General features: G+C 41.4%; 1 protein-coding gene and 1 long non-coding RNA gene across 6 annotated transcripts; one reads left to right on the top strand and one right to left on the bottom strand.

Moving 5' to 3' along the window:
* The first annotated feature begins 756 nt into the window (after window positions 1-756).
* On the top strand, window positions 757-4,630 carry LOC103720386 (uncharacterized). 2 transcript variants are annotated; one of them, XM_008810066.5, is made up of 5 exons: window positions 757-1,069; window positions 1,189-1,384; window positions 1,535-1,707; window positions 3,507-3,600; window positions 3,861-4,630. In XM_008810066.5, exons 1-5 carry the CDS (start codon window positions 1,052-1,054, stop codon window positions 4,391-4,393), a joined length of 1,014 nt encoding a protein of 337 aa, XP_008808288.2. In that variant the 5' UTR covers window positions 757-1,051; the 3' UTR covers window positions 4,394-4,630. The 2 variants fall into 2 exon arrangements, with proteins under 2 accessions (XP_008808288.2, XP_008808289.2); XM_008810067.5 differs by having other exon boundaries at window positions 759-1,069; window positions 3,510-3,600.
* A 2,367-nt stretch (window positions 4,631-6,997) lies between these two features.
* Window positions 6,998-11,566, bottom strand: LOC103720388 (uncharacterized). Of its 4 annotated transcripts, XR_003388131.4 has the most exons (3): window positions 11,196-11,562; window positions 9,938-10,976; window positions 6,998-7,342 (listed from the first exon to the last, which is right to left on the bottom strand). It is a non-coding gene; the product is annotated as an uncharacterized LOC103720388 (long non-coding RNA). The 4 variants fall into 4 exon arrangements; XR_003388130.4 differs by having other exon boundaries at window positions 9,938-11,566; XR_015976358.2 differs by having other exon boundaries at window positions 6,998-7,383; window positions 9,938-11,553.
* Between the last annotated feature and the right edge of the window lie 5,477 nt (window positions 11,567-17,043).

Here is a 17,043-nt window from a genome sequence, read left to right as displayed (position 1 = left end):
CATTGCATGCTTACGGTTAACATTAGGGGAATGGTATTGGAAACACTGTGATCAATATTAGCACCATTTGATCGAAGTGATATAAGTCTAATACTGGATCTTTGACTTGTAAATGCAAATCTTTGCTAAAAGATCCAATAATCAGTGCAATCAATCTTATGCTATCTATCATATCATTTAAGATCAAATACTTTCATGTTCGGATCTGACATTTTTTTGGGGTGTAAAGTTTGAATCCAAGCATCTCATGCATGAAGAACGAATATATATCCTATCATGATGTAAAAGAACATGCATTATATGATTTGTCCCAGTTGGGCAGCTCCCACCTTTCACATTAACCAGAAAATTATTGGTAGGAGTTTCCCATGGAGTGCTGTGCAGCATCCACCGTCTACTTTCACGTAATCCCATGAGGATGGACCTCGATCGCTCCGCCAGAGAAAGTAAAGGTAAAGGGTATGCAGGTTTCCAAAGTCACACCCAACCCACCCATGTGATGATCCCCTCTTTCTTCTAATGCATGTATCATCCTGTCCCCACCGACATCCTCATCACTTTCCTCCGACCCAATCTTTCAATCGAAATTATGAAAAAGGGATGAAAAGAAAACTATATCAAAAGCTACTACATTCCCCTCTTTTTAGTTAAACTTTTTTAATTGATTTTCCTTATTTTCTACTGATCCCAAACAATTCCTTTTGCTTTTTGCCACCCTCCTATCACCTCTATAAATCTCCCTACCCACCCCACTTGATTCCCTCCCCTTCTCCATTCACCTTGTTGCGAGGAAAAACAAAAGAAAGACAAAAGAAAGCATGAGAATTAAGCAATCCCGAGGTTCCTTAACCTAGCTAACTTGGTTTAAGTGGCCTTGCATGTGCCTAGGAATCATTCCATTTTATTATTTCAGCAAGAATACTCGTCACCTACTACATATTATTTTTCTCCTACTGAATTGGATCTTTATAAGAAGGTCGACTGCTGGTTGAGCACCTCCCCTTGCCTTCGTTTCTTCTATCAAGAATTCTCTAAGGTTGCTGGTTTCTCAATGGGTGAAACTAAGCAGGTATCCCATTGCTCATATATATGCTCTGGAGCATGATAATGCCCTCGGAATGTAGATTTTTTCCCCCGTTTTCTAGATTTATCATGGAGTGTATCTCTCCTTAATTTCGTTCTTGACAGGAAGAAGCTAAAGAGGAGGCCAAGCCAGAAGAGAAGAAGGAAGAGAAAATAGAGGAGAAGCAAGAGGAAAAGAAGGAAGAGAAGCCGGAAGAGAAGAAAGAAGAAGCAAAGCCCTCCCCTCCCGTTGTCTTGTTTGTGGACTTGCACTGTGCCGGATGTGCAAAGAAGATTGAGAGGTCCATCCTCAAGTGCAGAGGTCTCTCTCTCTCTCTCTCTCTCTCTCTCTCACACACACACACACACACACCCGCACGCACGCACACACACACGCACGCACACACACAAACAAACACGCACAAACACAAGATTGTGTGCTAACCTTTTTCCAAGTGGTAATCCACATCAGGGGTTGAACGGGTGGAGGTGGACATGGTGCAGAATCAGGTCACAGTTAAAGGAATAGTGGACCCTCAAGCTTTGTGCTCCAGAGTTCAAAAGAAGACTTCCAGAAGAGCCGAAGTCATCTCCCCACCGCCACCAGCCGAGGGGGAATCCAAACCTGTAGTGGTTGCATCACAGGTTTAAACCCCTTTTCTTGCCGCCAACTGATTAACAGGCATGGATATTGTAATAACTTAAGACCTCACCAAAAATAACTAGCCAAAAAAATATTATTTAGGTTTCTTGATCCTATAGTATCCAAGATCTATTCAGCTAATAACTGATCTAGAACGAAACACACATCCGCACGGATTATCACATACTCTCTCTCTCTATTTAAGTCCTAATGTCCTCGTCCGACTAAGAGTTCAAATATATGCAAATCTAATCATAAGTACTATGATTGGCCAATGGTCAGCCCTAATGAATCCGTGTTACGGTATCCTCCAGTCCATATTAGTTATTGACTGAGTCCGCTCTGATACTATCCGTAATAATCCAAGACTTCATCTAAAATGGTAAGCCGAAAAATATTATTTAGATTTCTTGATTCCTATATAAATAACCAAGAATTATCCAGCTAATAATCAATGTGGAACTAAATACATTCGCACGATTCTCACATATATTGTCACCCTCAATGTGCATAGATTTTTTTCTTTTATGAGTGGTGTATATAGAGAGAGGTATTCATCGAAGTTGCTCCATGTACTGCCCCACATTATCGAGAGAAACATCTGGAACATACTTGGATATAAGACAACTCATCACATGCAATGGCTGGGGATGCACGAGACGCTGAACCCTTCACCTTGGGGCAAAGCACTCCCAGTCCACAAGGGGTGCATGGCAGCATGTGATTCCTATGTAGCGTGGTATGCACTACATAGCTTAATTACTCGCAATATATTGAGATTCGTGCATTAAGAATATGATGTACAGATGGGCAGCTTTCCACTGAATCCCATGCATTGACAACTTTGCTGCCGTATACAGCAACAGCATATCGTCTTTAGCCCAATTTGAGTATACATCGCAGCGGATTGTTTATGAATTCTATAATGTTCGACCATAGCCAATTCAGTGGACAGGTCAGTTTTAGATGGAAATAAACCTATCAAAACCTGCCAAGCATTCAAGCTGGATTGTGGAGGATCGGTTTCCCAATAACTCTTGTATGGTACTGAAATTGCAAAACATTTCGCCTGAGAAATTCCATTTTGATTTCTGGATCTTATATACGACCCTTGCCCATCTTATTACATGGTGGTGGTAAACTACCTTACTAGTTCAAAAAGGGTTATATCCATGATTTTTCTAACATACAATCAATATGGAACTAAATATATTCTTCCATTCTAAGCTCTAGCATCTTGACCATATTAAGAATCCATATACATATCATGATTGGTCTGTGGTCAATCAAAATGCCATCCACAAGATTAGTCAGGAGTTGGCTCTATATAAGTATCCAAAATTTTGCTGATGCAAAACTAATATACGACTAAACATATACCCATATGAGCTCTCACACCTAGGGTAAGATGCATTTTGTGCACTGTTTGATATTACATTCAGGACATATTGGAGCCCGAAGGAAAAACAAAGTTGTAACTGAGTCAAGCAGAGTTGTTTCCTACTTTGTAAATGTATCAAGAACCATATGGCTAATCCTAGATGTACACCACCTAAATGCTTCATAAACCTGCCACCTCCTGCTGCCATTTAGCGCTCGTCTAAATTTGACGCTACAGCCCATTGCAAAAGTAGAAACTAGTGGTTTAAAGCATGGATGCATCAAATGATCTATTCATATATTTTTCTGCCTTTACGTTCGTATGTACGCACTTTTTCATATATAGATTTTAAGGGTTTTCAGGATTTACGTACGTGTACGTACTACATCTAATCAGTGTTAATCGTTCGGTTTTTGGAAGCAGGCGAGTGGGATAACCACAGTCGAGCTACATGTGAACATGCACTGTGAGGCCTGTGCGCAACAGCTGAGACGAAAGATACTAAAGATGAGAGGTATCCTCTCTCTCTTTCTCTCTCTCTCTCTCCCTCCCTCTGTGTGTGTGTGTGTGTGTGGTGCCTTTCTCAATTCTCACGCTACAACGCAATGCATCCCTTTCAAGGTCCCTTGTAGTCATGACATGCCATGCTCGCAGGCATGAGAAGATCAGACACCATCCATAAATACTAATTAAGACATGAAATGGTATCCAAATGGCAGCAACAATACATTAACTTAGTTATCAACATGAACTCTCATGTGGGATTCCATACAGGGGTGCAAACGGCTGAGACCGAGCTGAGAACCAGGAAGGTGACGGTGACCGGAACCATGAACGCGGAAAAGCTCGTGGAGTACATTCACCGGAGAACAGGGAAGCTTGCAAAGATTGTCCCTCAGCCACCAAGAGAAGAAGAGAAGAAAGAGGAAGCGGAGAAGAAAACCGAGGAGAAACCTCCTGAGAAGGAGAAAGAAGAGGACAAGAAAGAAGAGAATGCAGAGAAGAAGGAAGAAGAAAAAGCACCACAACAAGAAACGACAGAGGATAACAAGGATGGTGGCGGCAAGGAAGAGAAGGGAGGTGGTGAGGAGCAAACGAAGGAAGGAGAAGGACAAACTAGCGTGGCCATTCCTAACGAGGCAGACATGGTGAAGAGGATGGTATACTGGAATGGTAGCATCATCACCGAAGAAGAGATGGCAAAGAGAACGATGATGCATTGGATGCCAGTCTACGTGATGGAACGACCGCCGCCGCCGCCCCAAATATTTAGTGATGAGAACCCAAATGCATGTTGCATCTCATAAAATCTTGAACAACAAGATATTATTAGTAGAGTTGGACTAGAAAATTAACAAAGAAACTATCTGTTGCATCGAAATCGAAGTATATGTAATATGGGATAAGATGGCCATGGATTAGCATACGGAGAAATCTTTATAATAACAACAATGTAATGTATGCTACTGTATTTGAACATTATCTCCCCAGATAAGGACACACTTTTTCATGTGTCATTTTGGCTTCTCATGTTTTATCCGTTATATATATTATTCATCAACAGATCTCCGATGACAAAATTAACAATCATAATCTACAAAACAAGAGGTTATTGCAAAGACAAACTTCCAAAGACCCTTGCATAGCTTAGGGGCCAAGCCATTTTTCTTGTTTTATGCCATTACATGGAAGACCTAAACATGTCCCAATGATATTATCATCATGATCATCATTTTTAGTTTCTGAGACACATTGCATTAGTAAGTATACGTAAAAAATAATTACTTTCTTATTGGTGCATGTCACATGGCAGTTGCACTGACTATTGGACCTAACAATAGCTACATGGAATCCAAATTGCAGTCTCTGTTTCTTCCGACCTCATAACAGGACCCAACCCTATTGGAACTTGTGATTAATTAAGATATACCTTTTTTTATGTTCTTCATATTAAAAATTAAATCTTTTTGGACATTTATGATCACATACGACATCATGCGCATGAAAAGAAGAAGCCACATGGGCTGTCCAATGCATTGGCTTCAATTCAATTCGGCAGCATTCTTTTTATCTACTAACTGATGTTTCTGAAAGCATAATGGTCAGGAAATTAAAAAATAATGAGTTAAAGAAGCATAAACGGGTGAAGAATGAAAAGAATTAGGCTCCGTATGTGCCAATAAGGACCGTATGGATGCGTATAAAATAGGTGTCCTGTATGAGCAACAATTTTCCAAACTAAGCTGTCTACTTGAGCACCCTTTTGATGCATGGGATGGTGAAGAATTTTTGAATGGCTTGTGGCATCAAAATGCTTTATAGGCAGTGCCACATGATTTATGATGTCACACGGGAATGGTGCAGCCAATAGGGAATGTGACATTATTGGAGATAATTTCTCCAGACTTTCTCAAGGAACTTGCCATTTTGAATACAGAAGTAGAGTCACTTATAGGAAATAATGCTAAATATATGAATTCTCTATTGTATCAAGCAAGGTTTTCATCTCTACTATTACAATGCCAATCATGGAGACTGATTTCCTTTACAAAGATAATATAATTTTCTTAAATCTTTTCAAGTAATGATGACCTGTTACTGTAAGAAGTTATGGCCATGGTTCCATGCACATAAAGGAAATGTCAAATTATTGTGGCAAAGAGAAAAGTTTGTTGGCTCCCAAGTCCATAGCATATGATCATGTTGTCATGACAACTCCAGTTGCTATAGCATCGGTTTTGGGGCCATTTTCCTTCTGATACCAAAATGGAACAGAACACAGCAAATCTCGCAATCGTGGAAGCAAAGGGTAACAATCAGAAGAGTTTTGGATAGTCATATATGGCCTCCAAATATGATGAACAGATGATTGGGCAACCTCAATCTTATCCAACGACCTCGCCTATTACATTACTTTCCCATTTCGACGGGAGCACAAACACATCAGAGAGATTACCATTTTCCTCTCAACTACTTTAAGCTTGGGGACTGGGTTAGGTCTTTCGCACAAAAGACTATAGCAGGAGTACTCCTCCAGTTGTCTTCATGTCTTCCTTTGCATTCCATTTAGAAAACATGACATGTCTGCATGGATTTGGCCTGAGCCATGACCAAACTCATGCAATAGGGTAGGGTCTTTCTTATGAAAGATACAGTTGTTTTACCCATGCAGAAGGTAGCGATGGATCTTGATATATAAGCAACTCAATTCTAATCCAATCAAGGTGGGCTTTTACCCTCCCTCCTATCAAACAGAAAATTTGAATCTGATAATTTTTTGGTTTAGGTCAAATAAGTTAAGCGAGTCTAGTCTGATCAGACTTGATAATCATTTAAAAAAGAAAAACTTTTTAGAACCAATTCAAAAAAAGATATGAATAAATATATGAATAGCAATCTGTATTTAGGATGATATAACATTTTATTAAATTGTTGCAGATCAATGTAGGTTGCAATCATGTGGACATGTCCATGACTCTCAACTCTGACAACATGATCTGGTAATCAATGAAGCATCTTAGGGCTGGAAACTCTGAGCAATCCACAGCATTAGAGCACACTGGGATTCTCTCTTTTGCTTTTTCCCATTGGGGTACAAGGTTAGTGGAAATATTAGGTGGTATATTCGATCATTCAACATGGCCCCACATGTGAGGAAACCCCTATTGATTCAAAAACCACCAGACAGCTAGAAGAGGATGGCACCCAGAGAAAGCAATGCCTTTAAACTTGCTATGGAAAATTAAAGACTTAGCAGGTCATACGAAATGGAAGTGGAGCTGAAAACAACACTTTAGAAGTTGCTGCAGAGATGAAAGGGGTCATACCGAGGATGAAGATGACTACACATATTGTCAGCAAATCAGAAGTCAACAGTCTAAGCATTTCCTGAAAATCTTAGCAGTTCGCAATAAAAGAATAGTGTCTCAGAAGGTTTCATAAACTGAAGATGAAATCACCAAAATCTTTTAAATTTTGGAACAAAAGAATATCAAACAATGAAAATAAAGTAATGGAGTTTCGAAGATCATGCACTGCTGACTGCCCCTTGAGTTGAGGAATAGCACGTTGTCACTGAGAGAATCTCCTCAATATGTTAGTATTTAATAATTGCCGATGTTTTGAGACTATAAATGTCAGAATTATTGTTTGATCATCTTCTAACCTCCTCTCATTTGGCAAGTGGTATACTTGCAACTGCAAACATCAATGAGATTCAGCAAAGTTGTAGGTACAGAAGCTTTATCCAATGAAGGCTGTAGATAACAGATGCTTGGAACATTTAGTGAGGCTCTAACTGATGAAAGCACGAGATACTATTACTCATTGATCTAATTAAATAGAACTTGAGAAAGAAGTGTTCTAACGAATCCAATAAGATGCTCGCTTTTGATGGTTATATTCCAGAATCTACACATAACTCATGCAGGAAATATTTCAAATATATGAGCAGAAAATATATGCAAGCACAATACATCTATGCAACTGATATCTATAGCTAGCATATAAATCATTATAAAATCTTATATGTTACATAATAGAACAGAATATATATAAGACATCTTCAAGTTCAGAAGATAAGTTATAATGAATCAGATAGCCAGTAATTATAGCAGACTAACTGGACTAGTGGATATTCAGTATTGAGAAGTCCATGAGAGCGATTTGAACACTGATTCTTTAGTTGTGATCGGAATTATCCATCTTCTTCTCATGGGCATCACAACTACTAAATTGTAATCCTAATATGGTTTAAGTTTCAAAAGACTCTTAGAAATGGTGCAGAAAGTACCAAAAATAAAAGATGCAAAAGTTCAATCCTTGCACAACTGCATGAGACCGGCTCAGATCGCAACTTTAAGTTGTGCCAAAGACAACTTTTTTTTGTTTCCTCCAAATATAGTGCATGAAGCTTGTCCCTGAGCTTAATGCAGGCCATGGTATGCTGAACCGGTCGGTTCAGCCCGTACCGAACCAATCCGGCACAACAGTGAAAAATGGTACCAGCCCGTACCGGTCGTCCGAACCAGCCCATACCGGCTGGTCCGAACCGGCTTGTACCGGCCCCCATACCGGCCGGTAACGGCCTGTACCATACCGGCGAGGTCAAATTTTTTTGGCTTTTGGAGGTCGAACCAGTGGTACCGGTTCGAACTGGTCCAAACCGGTCCAGTGGCCGACCGGTATCGATTCGGCGATCCTTGATGCAGGCTTATAAAAAAAAAAAAAAAATTGACCCATAGAATTAATAAAGAAACAACCAAGGATATATTATAATTTACTAGATATATTCCTATGTTGAGAAAACAATTTAGTAGATATATTGAGATCACACCCTTTAAACAGGGAAAGAAGGGTTCACCAAGTTTTACATAATGTCTGCGATGTAATGTTACCATTAGAATCTTGAATGTAAGCATGCGAGGAACACGAGTGGATGGTGATATAGTTTCAAGATAGCAGCACAGAAGGTAAACATAATTATATAATAGTGAATGGCATGCTTATTGGTGATTAACTTTGCAACTTGAAAGTTCTTCAATAATGAAAATGTCAAGTAAGTTTCAATGAGATTATGGTCCAATAATAAAAGCTAAGTTCTAAAGGAGAAAAAAAGACTTACGTTCTTAAACAAATTTTGTATGGATCTCAGAAGAATGAGATTCTGGTTGAGATGGGTCTTAATTTTAGGAGTTAGAACCAGTGAAGCAAGACAATGATATGTGCACTCCATTAATGAGATTAACTAGATACTCAAACTATACATTCAAAGTTGTGAGCCTCTTCTCGGTGATATTGTTCCATAGTTCAACAAGATACATCTATTATTGCTTTCTACAAGTCAGCATATCAGTGAAAACCTTCGGTTTCAATACTAGATAATGCACTCCTAAAAGAAGTAGATTTGCAAGGGTCAAGGGAAAAGGATGCAGAATCAGAGAGGAAGAAGATGAACAAAGAATGACGATAACATAAAATTCAACAAGGAGGCAAATAATAGAAGCCTACCAAGCAAACTAACTTATACTTAATTCTTCACTCCAAAATAGAAGAACTAGTACTAAGACTAAACTACCAACATTTGTCAAAGTAATTGTAAGTTTTCCTAACAAAAGACAAAGTAAGGCTACATTTATATTTTTCAGATTCCATAAGACACTACAAGTAAACCAATGATGAGAAACTCTCTCTCTCTCTCTCTCTCTCTCTCTCTCTGTGTGTGTGGATCACTTCCTAGGATAGAATTTTGGCACAAGCCAGAAGTTGCATGCAAAACACTGACCCTATAATGTTTTCCTACGTCATATGTACTTGTGAAATGTGAGAAGGCAGATTGCAGCTAAATCATATACCAAACAGAATTCTCAGGCTTCACCAGAGTCAATCTCTCTTCTTGCTCCATCAACGCACAACCAACATCACTTGAACCTTAAAAAACTGGTTTTGCAGTCTGATTGAGTTGCATGTTGCATCTCTATATGAGGACCAAAACTTAAGGCATCAATTGGTGTTAATTTTTTGACAAGCCTTCTAGTAACTCATACAGAAGCTAACAGGTTTATGATATTATAAGCATGTTTTCTGCTTTAATTCAATTAGTTTCTGCTTTTCTCTTTATGATATTTATGATGAATGCACAGATTTAGCTGATTGCAATAACACAAATTCTAACCATATAAAGCTCAAAATTAATTGCAGATGAAAAGCTACAAAAGGAAGATTGATTAAGAAAAATGCACTTAGCTATCTAGGGAGTCACTTTCACTGGAGACGAGATGTTGCATGCCTGAATGGCAAATGATGTGGCAACTATTGGATCAACACTTAAGTAAGGATTTGCAGCTTCTCACCTTTACCTTCTAGTTTAGCTCCAAAGAAGCATGCAGCTGGCTGTGTGAAGCCTGGATTGGATATAATTCCAATTGGTAATTGGTAGCAAACATGCATTCCAAAAATAGCTTCTACACCATCAAGAGCGCCATCATTGACCATGTGAAATGCGCCTGGACCGCCCTCCTCTGCAAGTTCAAAAAGCAGTCTCACAGTTCCCTTTAACTTAAAAAAAGATCAAAAATGACATTTAGAAACTACGTGAGTCCAATTAAAAGAATTCCAGGTGAACCAGGTTACCTGATTCCATAGTGAAAATTGAAACATGAAGTTCGCAAAAAAAATGAAGGTTGAAGTGAAGTGTGACAAAACTAACATAATTAAGATTAGAATATCTGAGTTATATGAGATGTTTTTGTGTATGTTCCTCCATGCTTTAGGCACATGAGAAAAATTTGCAGAAAGAAGATGAAGTTGGGAGAAAGCTTAAGGACAAAGTGGCCTTCAAACCTACAATGCCAATAGATTGCTGTTTTATTATCTGGCCGTGTTTTGTCATTTGTCTCTTGAACTTATCTCGATTGCCCTCTAATCTTTTTTCTGATACTTCTTGACGATGGCTCATGTTTTGTTGTTTGAAACTTTTGACTCTTCAAATCATCTAATGAGAGATTTTTGGACTCTTCAAATCATCTAATGAGAGATCTATACAAGTGAAACTAAAGTAATTAAATGAAGAAAAAGATCCACGATTGCCAAGGACTTCAAAAGGTATGGTTGCCATACCTTTTAACAAATGGAATTTGAACGTATATAAATTTGAAACTAGAGTGTAACTTACTTTCATTTGTCTATACATAGATGTGAACTAATTAATCCAGTAGTTTTCTAAGTACATGGTATAAGGTTATCTTGGCTTTATGTCTAGCAGCAGATAATCTTGTGTTTGCGTTGATCGAGCAATTTAGCAGCAGCAAGGAGTATTGCGACATGAGCGCCATGCCTGCACGCGTGCATGACGCCATCTACCTTGCTCTTGTGCTCCCACTCCGCCATTTCCTGAACCATAGTCACAAAGATGAGATCTTTCTCTAAAATCCAGACCAGCCGATCAATCCAACACCCATCAGATATCGACATCAACCAAATCAGAACCATAATTCAACAAAAAAGAAACAGACGCATAATAGAACAAGAACACTCCAAGAAAACAGTGTCATGCAGCAGACGGTGGCGGGGGAGGTCATAGAGAAGGGGACGATGGGCTATTTTCGATACCTGGAGAGGGATGGGGGTTGTGGCACCTGGGCGACGACGCCGGTGTGGACAAAGGTGAAAGAGGAGGGGACACCCAGGCGGTTGAGGTGGGAGCGGATGAAGGCGCAACCTTCTCCACCTTCGGAAGCCGGAGCAGCTCCGCGACGTCGTACCTATCGTATCTTTATTTACGAGAAGGCAGGAGAGGTTGTGGGCTTAGCAGCAGGAGAAGCAGAAGGTAAAGAAGAAGGGGAGGAAGAGGAGAGGAGGGTGCTGCCCTATTGGGGAGAAGCGAAAACGAGAGAGAGTAGAAGACCGGAGACGGCGGAGAGCCTCAATTTTTATTTTTTTTTTGGGTACAGCGTCGGCTAACACACAGGATGTGAGTGCACAGGAAATAGAAGCGAGGCCGGGTTGTCCTAAATAAAATCTTCAAGAATGTTGAGACACAAACAAATATCATCCAATTTACCGTACTGTTTATCATTTTATAAACATAAGTAGTCTGATGAGAGACGCATTCATCCAAGAGTCTGCGAATGTCGTAAATCAACCGCATTCCACCAGCCGTACGACTCGGATTCTAGATCCACTCGATCATCATGGTTGAATCTTCCTCAAGAATGATGCGGTCCGCGCCCAATACTCGTGTCTGACCTCCGTATCTATCACAATCTGATCGAAGATCCGTCGGCCTCCAGCTGCCACAAATCTGACCTCCTGATTCTTGATGATAAATCTGGCGCCACTGCTGCCTCTTTTCTCACTGATGTTGCCATCAAATTTCATCTTAAAAAAACCGAAAGATAGGGTGCGGTTAGCAGGCGCTTGGGTCTGATATCTGAGCGAATGATCAGGTCAAGAGTTCGAACCTCTCTCAAAGAAGGGAGTTGTTAATAGGGAGAAAGGAAACCCTTAATAAAAAAAATAAAAGAAGAGGGAGAAAGGCATATAAGACGCCAAGGAGGGACACAAAGGGCTTCCAATATTTGGAAGATCTTCGTGTGCATTTTTCAGGGCAAAGAAACAAAAAGATGAACGAAACCAATTCACGGTGTAGGTAGGCCCACACAGCTGTCGGGAATCGGGATTAACAAGCATGCCTTTCAACTGTTTAAAATCCTTCAGTAGCTCTTCATTTTCAACACCTACAACTCTGGATGTTTATTTCCACTTGCATAGAGCCACTCCCTATCGGATCAAGGGCAAGTACCAGCCAAAAATTGCAGTAAAACCACTGGGCGGGTAAACTAGACAGACGCAGCACCGCATTAAAAAAAAATAATAGTTGGACAATGTGAAAATACGCAGCAGATACGGTGGCTCTCAAATCCATCACAAACAAAATATAATAATTAAAAATTTAATTATATTATTTATTGAATAAAATTAATATTAGTTCAGAGTGCCTACATTCAAACATAAAAACTAAATCCACAATCTTTACTGTTCATAAACTCACTAATTACAATTTCCTAATCAATTGAAGAACTAAAATTCTAATCTGCTATATAGATCGCCGAGCTTACTAGCACGAACTTCAAGTCTGAACCATCCTTCATTCCTATCGACCCTATTTGCCTGGTGAGAGAAAAATAAAAGTAGAGGTATATAAGCAACACAGCTCAATAAGTAGATCTTTCACTAACTTACCAGATCAAGCATAAGTTTTTGCATGTCGATACATCATTTAAAAAAAATAACAGATATTTCAAAATAAACACTTCATAATACACTATATTAAAAATAGGTTACAAAGCAAATTTTGCATGAACAAAGCATCCATCTTTCATAACCATAGTGCTAAGTTTATATTACAATTAAATTCGTAAATCGTTCTTCATGTTATATAAGCCTATCATAGATCTAAACATTGCTCATAAATATTCATGCTATAGTCGCTATAACCTGTGACAAGGCCATTTTTGTAATCAATAAAATATCATAGTTCATATTCGTTACCAACTTTAACCTATTGGCAGAGAGTCATTTTCGTTGGATGCTAGCTCCAGGATGTCAATTGACCTCTATTTCTAGAAACGATCATAAAAATCTGAGTTCCTTTGAAAACTTATATCTTTTTCTTCAAATATATATATATATATGAAAAATACTAAATGGCATGATCAGATTCATATTTTATGACAAAGTTATTTTCGTCGAATCATGTATGAAACTATTTTTTATAATAAAGCACATAACACATATGTTGATCCATAACTTTAAAAAAGAATGATATTTCTATAAGCAGAATTTATGCACGAAAAATATGATTATAAGGAGTACAAGATCTATTTACAAGTTCGAAAACTAGTAAGAAGTATGAGATTTATTTACCTCTTTTATCTTAGACTGTCAGACTATGCTAAACGATTCAGTCAACCCTTAAAACATTAAAAACAAAATTAATTTCCATTTGATAATTTTAATCAAATTAAAATAGTAAGTGTTGTGGTTCAAATTTGGCCCGAGGGTGACCACGCCGGTGCAGTCGAGGGAGCCGCCGAGTGGTTGGAAAGAGAAAACGGGAGCCACCTCCTGCGCGACGGCCGCGGACTTGCATAAAGCCTCACCAGTATTTCCGGCGAGGGCCCTCCGACGATCAAATTAGAGTGGAGTAAATTTGGTCCAGCCAAAAAGGTTCCTTAGAAATTACCTAACCGAGCTATTTATAGTCTCGGTGAAGTCGCCCAGGTGGCAGAGGTACTGTCAGCCCTCATCATGAGGAGGCGTGGCTCTGAACCGGATGGCGTGCAACTTAGGCTAGCTTGTGGCGTGCAGTACTGCCCGTTTTTTAGAACGGTAAGGCGTTGACAGTCACGGCAAGGTATGGCAGGAGTAGTCAAGATGTCATTTGACTATTGTAGGCCGGTTATGGAGACATGACACGGTAGTGTTGTGTAGTACGGCTACATAAGTGGGCATAGGCCCGCACATGGGTGCGGTCGTTGGCGAGGCCGAGCTCGTTAAGTAGTCGCGTCATGCGTTTGATGAGGTCGGCTTGGCGAATACTGGGAGTAGCTCGGCTTTCCGAGTTCCGGGGCATGCTCGGTAGAGCGCCTTGAGCTTGAGGATCGAGGCGTACTACTGGGGTAGGCGTTCCGAGCTTGGTCAGGTCGGGTTGGCAAACGTTTGGAGGTACCTCGAGCTTGGTCGGGGGAGTCGGTGAATATCTGAAGTTGGTGGAGCTTTTGGCGAAGTTCCGAAGTCGAGCTGACTCTGGGCCGAAGTGAAGATTCAGCTGATGGTCGTTGACGTTCACTGAGCCGAAACTAGGCGGCCTTTTAGTTGTGGGCTGGACGATCCATTTTTCGCCATATCAATAAAAAATGGGGACAAGCGTTCGACAATTCCGGATGGATCAAGTTCGAGCGATTCGATCAATAAATGTAGGGCAGGAACTCGATCAAGACCAAGATTGTTTAACATAGTTCATCATCAGTGGGTTCTATTGACACTTGACAAGGCCGGATGATCCGTCCAGTAGACCTGGGCACCAAGGCAGTTTAGGAACTCATTCTAGAGATCAACTTGGATTCATAAATCAGGTCAACATGACCCAACTCCGAGTTCCTTGGACATTCTAAAGAGAAAATGAATAGAGAAGAGAAAAAGTGGGAGGAGAGAGAAAGTGGAGAGAAGAGTAAAGAGAAGAGAGAGGATGTGAGGCCCAATAGTCCCACATCGGAAAGACTCGTTCCAGAGCCTGGGCATATGAGGCGGGTGACTCCAAATCCTGTAGACGCGTTATGGGAGGAAAACAAAACCGGGGAGGGGTGAAGGACGCTTGCGTGAAGCCCTAGAACCGGACAATATCTGGCAGGGGAGCCCCGTGTTCCCCCCTCATGTGGCCCCCACGTGGGCACTAGGTGCCTCACGTGCCTCGCAGAAGCGGGGGCGTGACATTTGGTATCAGAGCCGAGGACGGCTCTTGTCCGATGGTGGGAAGGGTGTGAGGCCCAATAGTCCCACATCGGAAAGACTCGTTCCAGAGCCTGGGCATATGAGGCGGGTGACTCCAAATCCTGCAGACGCGTTTTGGGTGGAAAACAAAACCGGGGAGGGGTGAAGGACGCTTGCGTGAAACCCCAGAACCGGACAATATCTGGCAGGGGAGCCCCGTGTTCCCCCCTCATGTGGCCCCCACGTGGGCACTAGGTGCCTCACGTGCCTCGCAGAGGCGGGGGCGTGACATTAAATGGTGTGAGGCCCAATAGTCCCACATCGGAAAGACTCGTTCCAGAGCCTGGGCATATGAGGCGGGTGTCTCCAAATCCTGTAGACGCGTTTTGGGTGGAAAACAAAACCGGGGAGGGGTGAAGGACGCTTGCGTGAAGCCCCAGAACCGGACAATATCTGGCAGGGGAGCCCCCGTGTTCCCCCCTCATGTGGCCCCCATGTGGGCACTAGGTGCCTCACGTGCCTCGCAGAGGTTGGGGCGTGACATTTGGTATCAGAGCCGAGGACGGCTCTTGTCCGATGGTGGGAAGGGTGTGAGGCCCAATAGTCCCACATCGGAAAGACTCGTTCAAGAGCCTGGGCATATGAGGCGGGTGTCTCCAAATCCTGTAGACGCGTTTTGGGTGGAAAACAAAACCGGGGAGGGGTGAAGGACACTTGCGTGAAGCCCCAGAACCGGACAATATCTGGCAGGGGAGCCCCGTGTTCCCCCCTCATGTGGCCCCCACGTGGGCACTAGGTGCCTCACGTGCCTCGCAGAGGCGGGGGCGTGACAGAGGAGAGGGGAGAAGAGAGAGAAAAACCCTCTCTCTCCTCTGTTTACGAACAAGGAGGCTCGTCCTCCCCTCCTTTTCTCCCCCCCATTTCCCCGGCAAGTCCAAGGGCGCAGCCATAGCAGCCCAACCCCCACTCGTCGGTAGCCACAAGCGGCCGCAACCTCGGCCAAACCAGCGGCGACCAAAACCGAGTGGAAATCATAAAAACAGAGGTGCTTTGTTTCGGAAGAAACTCCGATAATTGCTGGCTCAAAATCGTGGGGACCAAAGCCCAAAACACAAAGAAAGAAAGAGGAGAGAATGGAGAACTTGTACCTAAGCCCGGTAAGGCTCTCCGTTGACCTTTCTCGGTGGAATACAGAGAAAAACTCTCAAAAAGACGGCTTGAGATCGAGAGCACAATAACCCTTCTTTCTTTGATGAATCTGAAAGGGGAGGATGGGGGATCTTATATATACATAAATCCAAGCTTTTGGTGTTTGATTAAGCTTGGAATTCATCCTTTTCTGATCGCAATCGGAAATGAGGAAGGAAACTTCCGGTTAAAGTTTTCTTCTTCCGATTGATCGGGGCTGAGTTAGCCTCTTCAGGCCTACCCACGGGCCCAATACCAAGTGCGGGCCAATCAGCAGACCCCTCAGAGTTACAATGAGACCATCCTGCTAACATCCCACCATCCCAACCAGCGCATGCTAAGATGACGGGATGGGACCAAAAAAACATCACATTTCACGTTTAAAACCAGGAACAGCCTTGTCCCATAAAATTTAAAACCCTAGTATGCAGTATTTATCGAGTGCATGCAGTAATGCTGAAAATACAATCATTACATCCAGCAGAGTTCTTACTGTATATTAAGAGTGCTAGTACGGAATACCATACGCATTTTTTGCTAAAAAAAAGAGAAAAGAACAAAAAAAGGTTCATACGCATTAAGCTAGTCATCACTAGCACTTGGAGATCCATTGAAATTTTCAGTTTCCCAGTTTCTCTTCATTTATCAAACCATCTAAAGGGCCGAATCAAAGCCTTAATTCAAACAGAATTTAGCAGTTTTCAGTTGGCGCCAGTCAAAACTACTGAAGACCATTTAATTTGCACAGAGTAAACAAAGGAGCAAGAAACTTAGACAA

This window comes from Phoenix dactylifera, chromosome 3 (genome assembly GCF_051530095.1).
Source record: "Phoenix dactylifera cultivar Ajwa chromosome 3, Ajwa_hap1_PhDact_Kaust_v1.1, whole genome shotgun sequence".
Taxonomy (NCBI): domain Eukaryota; kingdom Viridiplantae; phylum Streptophyta; class Magnoliopsida; order Arecales; family Arecaceae; genus Phoenix; species Phoenix dactylifera.
The sequence above is the reverse complement of the archived record's forward strand: the minus strand, read 5'-3'. Positions and strand labels throughout refer to the sequence as shown.

Bases quoted from the DNA above. Each gene is read 5' to 3' on its own strand.
- LOC103720386 (XM_008810066.5), top strand. The intron at 1,385-1,534 runs GTCTCTCTCTCT...AATCCACATCAG, and splicing joins GTCCATCCTCAAGTGCAGAG to GGGTTGAACGGGTGGAGGTG. The intron at 3,601-3,860 runs GTATCCTCTCTC...GATTCCATACAG, and splicing joins AAAGATACTAAAGATGAGAG to GGGTGCAAACGGCTGAGACC.